This window comes from Haliotis rubra, unplaced genomic scaffold, assembly GCF_003918875.1.
Source record: "Haliotis rubra isolate DU_JTF1 unplaced genomic scaffold, ASM391887v1 Scf401, whole genome shotgun sequence".
Classification (NCBI taxonomy): domain Eukaryota; kingdom Metazoa; phylum Mollusca; class Gastropoda; order Lepetellida; family Haliotidae; genus Haliotis; species Haliotis rubra.
The window spans coordinates 444,581-458,496 of NW_025767082.1; the positions used below are offsets into that span (position 1 = coordinate 444,581).

At 39.2% G+C, this 13,916-nt stretch overlaps 1 protein-coding gene across 1 annotated transcript in view; it reads right to left on the reverse strand.

The window, feature by feature from the left end:
* Positions 1-349: 349 nt before the first annotated feature.
* The window catches only part of LOC124287579 (potassium voltage-gated channel subfamily KQT member 1-like), a 137,506-nt gene continuing 123,939 nt past the window's right edge, over positions 350-13,916 (reverse strand). The window contains exons 10-16 of the mRNA XM_046724068.1: positions 12,202-12,297; positions 11,181-11,412; positions 8,262-8,373; positions 7,539-7,614; positions 6,980-7,074; positions 3,204-3,306; positions 350-2,159 (exon numbers count right to left, since the gene is read on the reverse strand). Coding sequence (XP_046580024.1) covers positions 2,058-2,159; positions 3,204-3,306; positions 6,980-7,074; positions 7,539-7,614; positions 8,262-8,373; positions 11,181-11,412; positions 12,202-12,297 — 816 coding nt within the window. The 3' untranslated portion in view covers positions 350-2,057. The remainder of the gene's footprint in view (positions 2,160-3,203; positions 3,307-6,979; positions 7,075-7,538; positions 7,615-8,261; positions 8,374-11,180; positions 11,413-12,201; positions 12,298-13,916) is intronic.

Below are 13,916 nucleotides of genomic sequence, written 5' to 3' on the forward strand. Positions count from 1 at the left end.
ACCTGATTTATTTTAATTGAATTGGTGGCTCTTATTTCAGCAATCCTGGTAACAATATTTACTGAGAACATAACAACATAACCAAGAATTATGGGTTTTCAAACACCTTAGTAACCTATCTTAAACCGTTCGCACTGTCAGCTTACATCGCAGAAGTCCTGCAATACAGAATCAGGCCAGACCAATTTTATTTCTTGTTTTATGGATCCGCTGGCTGTATTTTTTCAAGAATAAGAAAAAAATAAAATTAATTTTCCCCGGTCAAAAAATAAAATCCTTATATTTTTATTAGCCCAAAATGTTAAACTTTTAATATTTAGATGGAATATTACTTTGACTGGTGATTTTATTATATTTTTTTCCCTCCTGCCTTTAGGTTTTCTGTGGATAAAAATTCGTAAAACAAGACATAAAATTGGTCTGGCCTGATGCTGTTTTTCCAAAGACCTGTTGATCCTGGTACTTATGACAGTCAATTGCAATACACAACAAAATGGATCTCTGATTCTGAATACATTCAATGTAAATCTTTTCCAAGTTAGAACATCAAAGATCGGGTGCAACATGTCTCAATTAAATGAAAATCTCTTGTACACTTAACAACTAATAAACATAGAGGACTCGAGTATAATACTAACTCCAATCAATGTATATTTTCGGCAAGAATATGTGTATGTTGACAATGGTGCCAGACCTTATATAACTGAGAACATTGTTCTGTGACAATGTGAGGAACTACGGTCATGATGCATGCAGGAGTGACCTCCCTTGCACCATATCTTGCTGAGTATTATCATTGTGGGACTTCCACATCCAACTCCAAAGAAGGCATCCTTGATCCATGAAGAATCTGTCTGAAGTCTGTATAATGGTTATATTTCCCTAGCTGTACAGAAATATACAAACAGGAGGCATCCATTGTGGAGAAACTACAGAGCTATCGTCAGAGGACCACTTTCATCTCCAGGCCTGAGTACTACAACATACTGGGCAACAATCCATGTCTCCAAGACATAGTGATGGAATATTCAGGTCAGTACAGTGATAAACACCAGTTACGAATATTAATACACACAAAATTTATATGTGCAGATATCTTCCATATGAAATGGATGAACACTTGTGGACTGGGTAACCATATTTCACGACTTGTGTTTATATATACCAGTAGAAACAATGAAGACGAGGATTGACATGGTTTAACATCTTTCACATCTTCCAATGAAACAATTAGATCCAGATGCTGATACTTCATCAAACAAGTTGCAATACTTTGCTTGCTACAACCACCTCCATACAGCTCTGTAGCACCATCCGTGACATGTTGTCTGTACCACGTACATCAGGCCACAAGCTTCATCTGTGTTCAGCTGTACAAACACCAACATCTGAGAGGTGCACCAAAGTCTAAGTGTGAGGGTTATACGAATCATATACAAGGATCTGGAAATCCAATCCAATGCTTTTGTCCTGCACCATCCAATACAGCTGAGGACTATTTTTGTCTCTGTCTTGAAAACTATATACAAACTGTTGGATTGTAAGTAGCACAATGTTCCTTCAGTGGATACGAAGTCATATCTACACAGCAGTCACACAGTGACTGGTTCAGTTGATGTTGGTCATCAAGACTGGGCAGGTCACTATAGTTTCCAGTACATCCTCTTCAGAGAATAGGACAGGCGCTCTTTGTTCCATTTCCCACTTCCTAGGAACCAGAGATCTTGACACATGCAAAAATTAATCTTCACATTGCCCATGTGCCAGCAGCTGACAAAATGCTACACGTCTGTTTCATGCTTGCTACACGTCTGCCAGACGTCTGCTTCATGTGTGCTTCATGCTTGCTTCACGTCTGCTTCTTGTGGGCTACACGTCTGCTACATGACTGCTTCACGCCTGCATGTCTGTTTCATGTCTGCCACATGTCTGCCACATGTCTGCTTCACATCTGCTTCATGTTTTCTACATATCTGCTTTGAGTCTGCTACAAGTCTGCTACATGTGTAGGCCCCTTCAGGACATCCAAGGAATATCTTCCTGTATCAAAGGCAAGGTCAAACTTCATCTTCCTTGGAATCTTCATTAACCGTCCTGTTTTTTAGTAATGAATTGAGGAGGTATAATACTTGATCCATCTTCTGGTCCATACGAGACATCTGAAACAAGAATGATGGATTTAGAACACAGAAAAATGTGTCTTGACACAGGGTCATACAACATTGAATGATACGTCCATTTCAATTTTCCTTTTAAAAAGTTGTGGAATCTGTAAAACAATTTTCAAAATATAAGCAGTTAATAAAACATAAATTTGCACTATAAACAGAGGTCAATTTGCATGTATTGACCCCATCATAAAGTGCACATACACCAAATGTTACTTCATTTTCAACAAGAAACTGCTGAGCAATGAGCATAGTTAACTTTCACAATGAGGCTGCCAAGTCTGCCATATTTAAACTAAAGTCATATATCCTGATCAGATTGAGGTGTGAAATCACGCATGTAAACTTTCAGTTTCTCTGGTCCAGTTTGGTTCTTGTGTAGACACTAATGAAGCAAGACTGACAATTGATGACATACATCAGACAATAGGCCACAACATTAACTCACTAAACTTTCATTCAGGTGTGCTAAACAATTCCTGCCCAAAGTAACAATTGTGTTTTCCTGAAACTACACAATAAGACATAACATTGAACTGCTTGCTACTACTTCCAAGTTCAGCAGACCGCCTCCGTGGTGTAGTGGTTAGGACGTCCGCCCGGAGAGCGGAAGGTTGCGGGTTCGATCCCCGATCGCGTCATACCAAAAGACGTTAAAATATGGTACTTGTTGGTCCCTGTCTGGCGCTCGGCACGAATGGGTACAACAAGGACTGGTCGGCTCGGAGTCAGTATAATGTGTCTGAGTGGGGTATTCATGCTTCACTGCGGCATGGTATCTCAGTGTGCTAGCACTATAAAACCAGATTCAGTCTGGGCTAGTACAAGCAGCTGCACATACACATACACACGAAATATTCTCAAGTACGACGTTAAACCCAATTTCACCTCACTTCCAAGTTCAGCATGCAGGTCTGGCCATGATTAAACTACACAATAAGACATAACATTGAACTGCTTGCTACTACTTCCAAGTTCAGCATGCAGGTCTGGCCATGATTAAACCACTGCTGAGTGTACTGAACGGACAATCACCTGGTTCTCCATCTTGACTATGCGGGCGCTGATGGTCAGCCTCTCCTTGTCCCGTGAGTGGCTGGAGTACAGGGTCCCGGGCTTCCCCAGTGTCTGGTCCAGTCTGAAACAACATCATGGCAATGTTAACACAGCTTCTCTTTGGTGCGGTGGGGTGGCTTAGCGGTTACAGTGACTGCTCACCAAAGATCCAGGTTTGATTGCCCACATTGGGACAATGTTTTAAGGCCATTTCTGAAGTGTTCCTCAGGGGAAGATACAGCTTTTTGAGAAAGGAGGGGTGCACACTTCATTTTCATCTGTTTTCAAGAGAGTTTCAATGGTCATTTAATAAACTTTCAGGACAAGGGGGGGGGGAGGGAGAGGGCACCCCTGCACACCCTCTCTTGATCCACTTATGCTCCTGCTGAAATGTCATGAAATCATACTGACTCTTTGATAATTGATTCATCTCTACTTACAGAATCATAGTTTTATTGAAATAACAGGATCTGTGCTTGAGGCAAAAGTGCTTAAAATATAATACCTAGTCATGTTGTAATTTCAATAATACCTAATTTTGATGTAAATTAACTGCCTTAACCAATACCCATGCAATAAGTAAAAAAAATGTTATATTGTTTTATCATAGGATCACAAATGATAACATTGACCAAAAACACATAGTTACCATTTAAAAGAAATAATTGATCACAAATAGATATATCGAGACTTTTACCAGAGGTATCAATAAGTTGTGAATATTGGTGCATATGTCAGTGGGTGATTGTCAACATGAAAGTAACCAATGAATGGATGGAAATCCTATTTCATCTGTCTGCCGCAAAGTCCTTCCAGCATTGTCATTATCCACACTAACAGGATAGTGCTTAGAGTTATCCCCCTTACCCTGTCAATCACACCAGTACTGAAGAGTCTGTTATGTCTCACAACACAAGGACCATGGCTGTCACCAGGATGACTACCTTGTTGCCAGACAGGTTTAGCTACACACTTGATGGGATAATGTCTGACAGCCAGCAGTAAATGGATTAACGTTTTAATAGAGTGATTTCCAACTTTCAGTGAATACTGGCTTTGTCAACATGCCACACTCCAAAGTTTCCAGGACTCTCGTATTCAATCAACGACATTCAGTCTCCAGGCAGTAAATGGATGAGAGGCGGGGAAAATAGTTTAAAATCCTGTTCACTTGTATGATTACTGCACTTACATAGCAGTGCTACACAGGCGTCTCTCTGCGTGTGTGCGTGTGTGTGTGTGTGTGTGTGTGTGCGTGAGTGCGTGTGCGTGTTGTTTGTCTGAGTCTATGTCTACTTGCTATAGTTCTGACTAATACTGGTTTTATAGTGCTAGCCTACTGAGATAACAAGCTGCTGTTTACCATGAATACCCAACTCAGACATGTATACTGACACCAAGCCAACCAGATCTTGGTTTATCCCGTTAATCAGTGTATGAAATAAGGCCCGTCCGACCGCCCGAGACGGGCTAGATTTCTGCAGGACAGTCTAATTTTACAGCTAACCAGCCCGATGGACGGGTGACAAAAATATTCAGATAGCATGTCCACTGGCACTGTCTATTTAGTATTTAAGAAGGACTGGTTAAATCTCTACCGGGCTGGTAAGTTTTGAAGATACCAGCCCAGATGTCTGGCTGGGGTTTTGGCTTATTTCATACACTGCCTTAATGTTCAGGGAATTAAAAGAGGTCTTCAATGATGTACTGGATCAGGCAGACAGGTTCCGTTGTACCCAAAACGGATCATTTCACACATCAATCACTGGATTGTCTGGTCTAGACTTAACTACATCCAAGTTGCTGTCATATAGGTATAGGGAGGGGGGTAGCCTAGTGGTTAAAGTGTTGGCTTGTGATGGCAAAGACCGGGTTCGATTTCCTACATGTGTACAATGTGTGAACCCCAACTCTGGTGTCCCCCGCTGTGATATTGCTGGAATATTGCTAAAAGCTGCATAAAACCATACTCACTCACTCACTCATTAAATAAAATATTTCTTTAGACACTTCAATATCTATTCAATTTTTGGAGGTAATAAATGTAAAATCCAGTGTTCACACTGGGTTAATCCACACAGTCAAGAAACATTAGTCCATTACTCAAAAGGAACAATCTTTTCGCTTCTTAAATGGCAACATAAACACAACCCAAACTGCTTGGTAAGAAAATCAAATACCATGCAATCTGTTCAATCCTGGGTGCAATATAAAATATAACAATTGTTAAGAGGTTTGATAAAGGGCGTGTGCTGTCAGACAATGTAGTACTTATTTCCACTGTGATTGTCTCCTCAGCACTGTGACGGAGAGGCATAGTACGCCAGGGGATGTTTATTACTATGGCTGCTGTCCCTGCACACACACAAATCACCACATGTTCAGCCTAAGCCTATCTCTGTCAACCATCTACGAGCTGTAACGACCTGGAGCTGTCTATCTATCTATCTATCTATGGAAAAACTTATATAGCGCCATATCCAGAAATAAACTGCTCTGCAGCGCTTGAGACTCTGATGGAAAGTTAGTTGTTGTATGCTTCACGGAAGTAATGAGTCTTTAGCTGTGATTTGAATGAGTCCAGGTCGTGGTTAGATCTCAGGTGTTGTGGGAGTTGATTCCACAAGTTTGGTCCGGCAATTTGAAAACAACGGCTGGTGATGTGACTGGTTTTAGTGCAGGTGGCTGAAGGAGAAACTGGTGAGAGGATCGAAGAGATCTGACAGGTTGATATCTGGTTATCATGCTGGAGAGATACTGAGGGGCTTGATTGTGGAGACACTTGAAGACCTCTCTGCAGGTGTTACAATTACTACAAGATATTTATCTGTTATATAAATCCACTCTCATACTGGTATATGGTTTCTTGGGCCAGTACCTCACTGTTGAGGTGTTTACATAAAGGGGATTGGTTTAGAGAGGAGAATGTAACAGACAAGTAAATTAATGATGCAAGATCCTATTTTGATTTTTTAATATATATATGATAGGGAACATCTTAACCTACATACTAAAGGTAAAACAATCTTTGACATGCTACATCAATAAAAGTTATCCTACATCTTTATTCCTTGCCGCTGTCAGTATCGATGCTAGTTTTGTGTGTACAAATGTTTCATGAGTTGTAAAATATAATCTCACTCAAATATCCACCAAGATCAAGTATATCATGACAAGTTAATACAAATTTCCAAGGTTTGCCAAGGATGTTTTGATTTTCATCAACAAGTCTTGATACATTTCTGCTTGGATTGAGAAGGCATGAGTTTTGAGGTGCTAATAGTATCCAAAATCATTCTTCTTGACATATTTCAGTTTGTAAACAGTCGAAATCAGAAGCTTGAGTGTAAATAGTACAGTCAGCCAGCTTAACCAGCTTCAGTACCTGACAGATTACTGATGCCATGGTAACCAGTGATGTCATAATGGCATGCAAGGAATTGTGAGATATCACATATATATCACGTAAGAGAGAAATCTTCTGGGGAAGCAAGTTTTGGATAATATAAATCTGTCTGCATGGACTAGTTCATGGCTGTATGTGCATGTTGCCCCCTTTATAATATGCACAAGACATGCATACATATTCTTTTGACACAAACATGATCTTTATCTGCCCTGCACTGGATGACTCTGTTCTTTTCCTTACACCCAATGTCTTTGGTTAACATGTTTCAACAAGGTGTCTTTGACACATTGTCTAAGCAGATACATTGAAGGTATATAATGTGTGGCCTTGACCGTGACCTGCTCACCTTCTCTGTAACTCTTTGATTCTGACCATCATATTGAGATGTCCCTGAGAATACTGCTCTATCACATCGCGTACATCATACGGCTTTCGAGCTTGCTGCAAACAAACGCCATACATTTGTTATTAGGGAAGATAACATGGTATGAAAATTACCCTCTTATAAACAAACTTATGGTAAAGACAGAAACAAATTGCCCATAGTTTCTTTTCTGGGTTTTCCAAGTATATTTGTTTCAGCATAACCCTTGACCTTGCTGCAAATGACAATATCTGTATACTTTAAGTCCCTAAAGTCGGTGTGGTAGCCTGGTGGTTAAAGTGTTCACTTAACACAGCAAGGAGCTATGTTTGATTCCCCACATTCCAAATTGGGTACAATGTTCAAAGCCCATTTCAGCTATGACATTGCTGGAATTTGCTAAAAGTGGCATAAAATCATGCTACTCGCTCTTAAATTAATGACCTCAATGGCCATTTCTTTATCACCTCATATACACGCTGTAAAAAGTAAAGTTATCATTTTTAATCATGTCATATATTTTATGAATGCAATTTCTTACCTGGAATTTTCTTCTTGAAACAAAATACTTTATTTTTCGTATCACTCGTATAGCTGTTTTATGAGCTAATGTCAATCTGAAAAGAAAAAATATCTTGAGTCATGCAAGATGACATGAGTTGGCAAAAACATGGAAACATTCTGAAATAAACAGAGCCTTGGCTCCACGTTACTGTTCCCAGACCAGTGCATGTAAATGTGCATCCGGGAACATTTCAAAACAGTTATGTTCAGATGCATAAGTGAGAGAAAGTTGTGTAATATTATTGCAGTGTTCCAATTATTTCATGGTTGTCTGAAAATATTTGAGACTGGTTTAGACTAAGCAGTAACAGAAAATATAGCCAAGGTATTGTAGTTCACATGCTCATGTATTTGGAAGTTCAAAAATGACAAAGATAGACACAAAACGTTGACATTTAAGAACTGATCAACAACATGAACATCGATCTGCGTAATTGGAAATCGATGACATGTGTCAACCACATCAGTGAGCCTGACCACCCGATCCCGTTAGTCATCTTTTACATAACAGAATCACTTGTAATGTATTTATTCAAACATATTCTGCATAAATTATGAAAAATATAAAAATCCAAATTTGAACATTTGAGTCATCCTAGTAGCAAGACACATGCAAACTTTCAAATTCCAGTCTGGGAATTTCAGAGATGTTGTTTACACTTCATGATCCCAACTAGGCTAGATGCTGCATACTACTTACTGTACAACTTTCTCTGTTTCCTCTCCGTCAAAGTCGGTGTCGTCGATGTACTGTTCATTCCCTCCACAGATGCTGGGGCGATGACTGTCCTTGCGACCTCCACGGGGTGTACCTGAATATAGACCCTGACAATGATATCCATCACCAGCTGGGCATTAGATCTTCCATCATATGATATCACTGACTATCACTGCTGGCTACTTGATTCTTGCCATTTTGGTGATATGATTGAACATGTTTGTACAAAACTATGTGTCAACACCCCAATGTACAGTCCAGGAGTTGTAGCTGTGAGATTGTAGAGACTTACAGTGGTAGGGGAACTGAGGATGTCTATACTTCTTCGGAGGACTTTTATAGAATTTAAATTGTTCCTGAAAATTATGGAAAAAATGTATTTGCCATTGGACTGAAATAAAACTAACAATGCAGATAACCATTGTGAATCTTTCATATCAAGGTATTTGTTTTTTAAACAACTAGTGTCTGAAGAAAACCTGCATCTGATAAAAATCAGAGCATAAAAGGGTCATTTCCTAGGACTGACAGCATATTGATAGGAGCAAACACTGTAGTGCTGGGGACAAGTTATGTGTGTGCTCATGGGGTCCTTGGTTCAAATTGAACCAAATCGAGTTAAATGGCCAACATACAGTACACTTCTTCTCTCAATTCATGACATTAGAAATATTTTGAATTTAACTTAAAACAAGTCAGTTGAATTGTGAAATGAACTGTACATTACAATATGCCTTCCAATTAAACTGTACACCACCACCTTCCTTCCAGTTAAACTATATGCCACCATAAACCTTCGAAACAAATTGCACTGGGTCATATGTCTTCCAAATGAAATGTACAATGTAATAACAGTTGTCCTCCCTATCAACAATATATGCCTTTAATTATAAACACATTAACAATATCCTCTTGTGTGTTCACTAAAAGACCAGGAGATGCAGCACAGAGCAGCATCCAGCATTACAGTTTGACACATCATGATTTCATATTGCATCTAACCTTGGAATTTGATTTTTAAACTGCTGTTTTCCAAGAAGCATTCTAATTTCTTGCAAAAAGTCATTAAGTCACATAAATCAACAGATTCAATTAGGCCCTCGTAGAGCAATTAGACCTGATTTATGCTGCAAATGATCAAAAAACATTTTAGACAAAACATCATTATCAATCAATCCCTACAACAGGAAGTAAATCGTAGCACCTGTAATGGAGTCATCTAGGTCTCCTAACATGGCATTTTGTACACTGTACACCTCAAGATGCAACTGAAAACCTCACTGATCATGAGCTTTACAGCATAGAATGGATTTATCCTGATTGACAAGGGCTCTATTTCAATAACCCCTTAAGGGTATATTCATATGAACCCTATTATATCTCAACAACGAGCAATTTTGGGCAACAGATATGTGAATGTTTATGATGAACCTAATCCACAGCCTAATACATGCTCGAAGCAAGATATCATTACCCTGGTCAATGAATCACTGTGAACTCATGTTCATTCCGGTCCCCCAAAAGCTTACAACCCAAGATGTGAAGTGTTAGAAGGTGAACTGTCACACACCATCTTATCCTACTGGGTGCCCATTTTCTTGATGGGATTTAGTGAAAGTTACAGCTAAGTGTAGTAGGGTGACATCTGAAAGTTGTTTAATTTTATTAATATTACATAGTCTGAAAATTTAGCAAAGATTATGTGATCAAATGGAATATTTCCACATAGAAATATGCCAAACAGAGCAAAGGCCCATTCTCTTCCCACAGAGGTTACTCCTGTCATATCTTCCTACGTAACCTCTGTTCTAATACGGCCCTTTCATGGTGTGAGCGTTCAAGACTCGTGATTGGAGGCAATCAGATTTAGTTGTGCAATCAGCGACGTTGTTTCAAAAGTGATCATTCGCAAGGCCTTGGTAATTTCCGTATGCTTCGAGAAAAACTAAATTTCTTCCCCTGAGCGATGCGCAAACGTTTCTTCTAGACAGAACTCAGTCATGTTATGGCGGATCAGTGGCGTCTCCATCGCCCTGTTGACAACGGACAAGCTAACCATTAAACGTCTTGTGTGTAACATCAACACAATTCCCCGGCAGATGGGGGATATTTGTGGCCCCACATTTGCTTGTGTTAGTCAAGTTGAATCTAAGTCGATGTAACACGTGTTCTGATTGGAAAGAAAGAAGGGAGATAATTCGTGTTGCGATCTTTTGCCGCTAGGGGATTTTACGAGAACCGGGAAATATGGCCGTATTAGAACAGAGGTTCGTAGGAAGATATGACAAGTAACCTCTGTGGAAAGAGAATGAGCAAAGGCCATGAAAACAAATATGATTCTCAGTGCAAAACCTGATACTGCATGTTTAATATTCTTTATAGCAATTGTATGTTGGATCTTCAATTTACTGTTTCAGAAAATGTTTTCATAAGAATAATAACATAAGGTAAAATCCTACATTGTAACATTCAGGTCAAATCCTACATTGAAAACCTTCAGGTCAAATCATACATTGTAACAGTCAGGTCAAATCCTACATTGAAAAGCTTCAAGTCAAATCCTACATTGTAACATTCAGGTCAAATCCTACATTGAAAACCTACAGATCAAATTCTACATAGTAACACTCAGGTCAAATCCTACATTGTAACAGTCAGGTCAAATCCTACATTGAAACTCTTCAGGTCAAATCCTACATTGTAACATTCAGGTCAAATCCTACATTCACATATATACCTTCTTTGGCCAGGCAGTCTATCATATCTGTGTCTATTAATGAAAAAACACCACAGACTTTCATCATCGGCTTAGGACCCAGCTGTGATCAACCTAATGGAAAAAGTAGGTCATCACCAACTACTGAACATTGCAGATTATTAGTAACTCATGAAAATACAAACCTAGTTTTTCATCGGTATAAGATATTGACGACACACTTTCTCGATGTAGATGATTGGAAGCTGTGGGGGCGCTGATGTCAAGCCGCGATGCTCGACGTTTGCGTAATGTCAGACTTGCACGCCGTGCGACGCGGGCAAATACTGTCTCTTCATTGGTTGGATCATGGACATGGATTTTCCACGTGGCTTCTGATTTGGAGTTGGGATCAGAGGCGTGACATCGCCATAGACACTGGAGATAAAAAAACACACTGAATATGAAAACTACATCAACTACAGCAGCTTAAACTTCTACACTGGAGCATTTTCATGACTGAAAAATGAGTGGTTGAGTGAGTGGTTGGGTTGGTTGGTGGGATATGTTCAACCTCAACACAGAACGTGTGTCTCACTTCATCCAATGCAGCAGATATCTGTCAGACATGCTCAATCTCAACAAAGTGTCTCGCGTCACCCAATGATAGATATGTTACACGGTGACACTCACGATATCTGTCAGACATGTTAGATCCCAACACTCAGATAGTCTTTGACTAGTACCCAGTATTGGAGAGCTGCAGGAACACTTCAGGTTGTTCCATACTTCCACTGGACCCAATCCTGTCAAGTAAATGTGCTTGTGAACAGGGAACTTGTTCACTGGTGGGTAAGGGGCGGTGGGGTAGACTAGTGGCTAAGGTGTTCGCTCGTCACGCTGAAGACCCAGGTTCAATTCCCCACATGGGTACAATGTGACGCCCATTTCTGGTGTCCCCGCCGTGATATTGCTGGCATATTGCAAAAAGTGGCGTAAAACCAAACACACTCACTGGTGGGTAAACTGTGCTGTCATTAATGTCCAGAAGATCGTGAGAGTTGCTGCTATAAGAACTAGTACCTAATGACCAATGTGGGAAGTTTCACCTGTATAAGAGTTGCTGCCATAGGAACTAACTAATAATGACCAATGCGCAATGTCTCACCTATATGAGTTTTACTGCTATAGGAACTAGTCCCTAACGACCCAAGTGGGAAGTCTTACTTGTATAAGAGTTGCTGCTGCAGGTATCTGTCGGTTGAAATGCTTCTGGCGCTGCTTTTGTTGGACTTTGAGAGCAAAACCTGAACCAAGGATACCCTGCAACACAAGGACATCTTGCAAGAACAAATGGCAACAAAGTTGGGCCATGCTGCAATACAGTATGTCATTATTGTTTGTACAACTCTAGATCTGAAATGATCTCAAGTGTATTACACATTGATATACAATATGTCACATCAACAAAACATCAATATATTTTCAGAAAAATAACTAGAACATAAACTGGTACCTCTCATTTTCAATGACCTTGAAAATGACCTTGAAACTTCCATGGAAGCCTGTTAGAAGTTTTTTAGTCTGCTGCCCATCTGTAAATTACCATTTACTGACTTAAGCTAATTGTTTCATCAGCATTCTGGAAGTTGGTGAGTCAATAATGAAGCAAATGTCTTGTTTATTGCATAGAGCAAGATTTCAGTGTGTAGACATTGGCATGAAGATGGGGGAAAGTTCATGGAATGATTAAAAGGTCATGTAAAGGTTGGTGTTTTAATGATGGTTGTAACAAGGGGGTATGCACAATAAACAGAACAGCTAAAGGGTATCGCGGAACACTATGGATTCTTACACTGTTAAGCTGAGTGAAGAATTCTGTAAAACCCAAATCTCAGTGACGGATTCACAGCAATCCCACACCAAGGACAGATGACCATTTGTACTGAGTTACAAGTAGACTATTTCATAACTACATATCGTAATTGTAAACACAACAAAAACTGTTCCCTGAAGGTAAAATATTTTCAAATAACATAAGGCCAAACATTTGCGACTTGTGATATCAAGAAAATATATGATGACATCCTTTGGTTCTCGGCAATTAAACATAAGTGACATAATGTTTGAAATGACCGATCAATACAATCAAACATCTGAGAACATCCTACAACAGGTCACATCAAAACGACCTTTCACAAACTTTGACACACCGATGAAACAATGTCATGTTCCCGTCTGACAGGAGCTTCCTCAAGCTCTACTGTACTATAGTTTGGCATGAAATGCATGTGGACCCGGTTTTTTGAAAATATCTCTTCATCCAATGATCCAATCGATCTCAAACTGTGCAAGTGGATGTTTTGTCAGACAACCTAATCACATTGTAAATCACCGATTTTATGCATTTGTATTAAAGAATCTGTCTATGTAACTGTTATTATATTTAAAGATAATAATAGTATCCAGCCAGATATGCTAAAAGAAATATAACTTCTTTTAACAATGACAGCACTGACTAATTCCAATGACTTATAGTGTAACATGAAACACTCATTTCACATAAAATTATCATGAAAATATAAATATTAACTATCTATATGCTTAAATCTATTAGAAATGCATTGCTTAATTTGGAATGTGAACGACATCAAAACATAACACTTTTGTCTTCATTCTATCTTTTCTTCAATGAGTGTGCATGATTGTGTGTGCTTGTGTCCGAGGGGAACAGGGCTTTAACAGTTGTTGAGTTCTAACCATAGGTGGTCCGATTAATGATTTAGTGTAAATATACTTTCTGTGTTCTTTAAATGCATTTCCACTTAGGTACTGCATTAACAAACTATGACATTAACATTAAAATTAACATTAACCTACAGAATAAATCTCACTAATGGGTTTTGTGGTTAATGTTGAACAACTCAGAGAAACAAACTCCG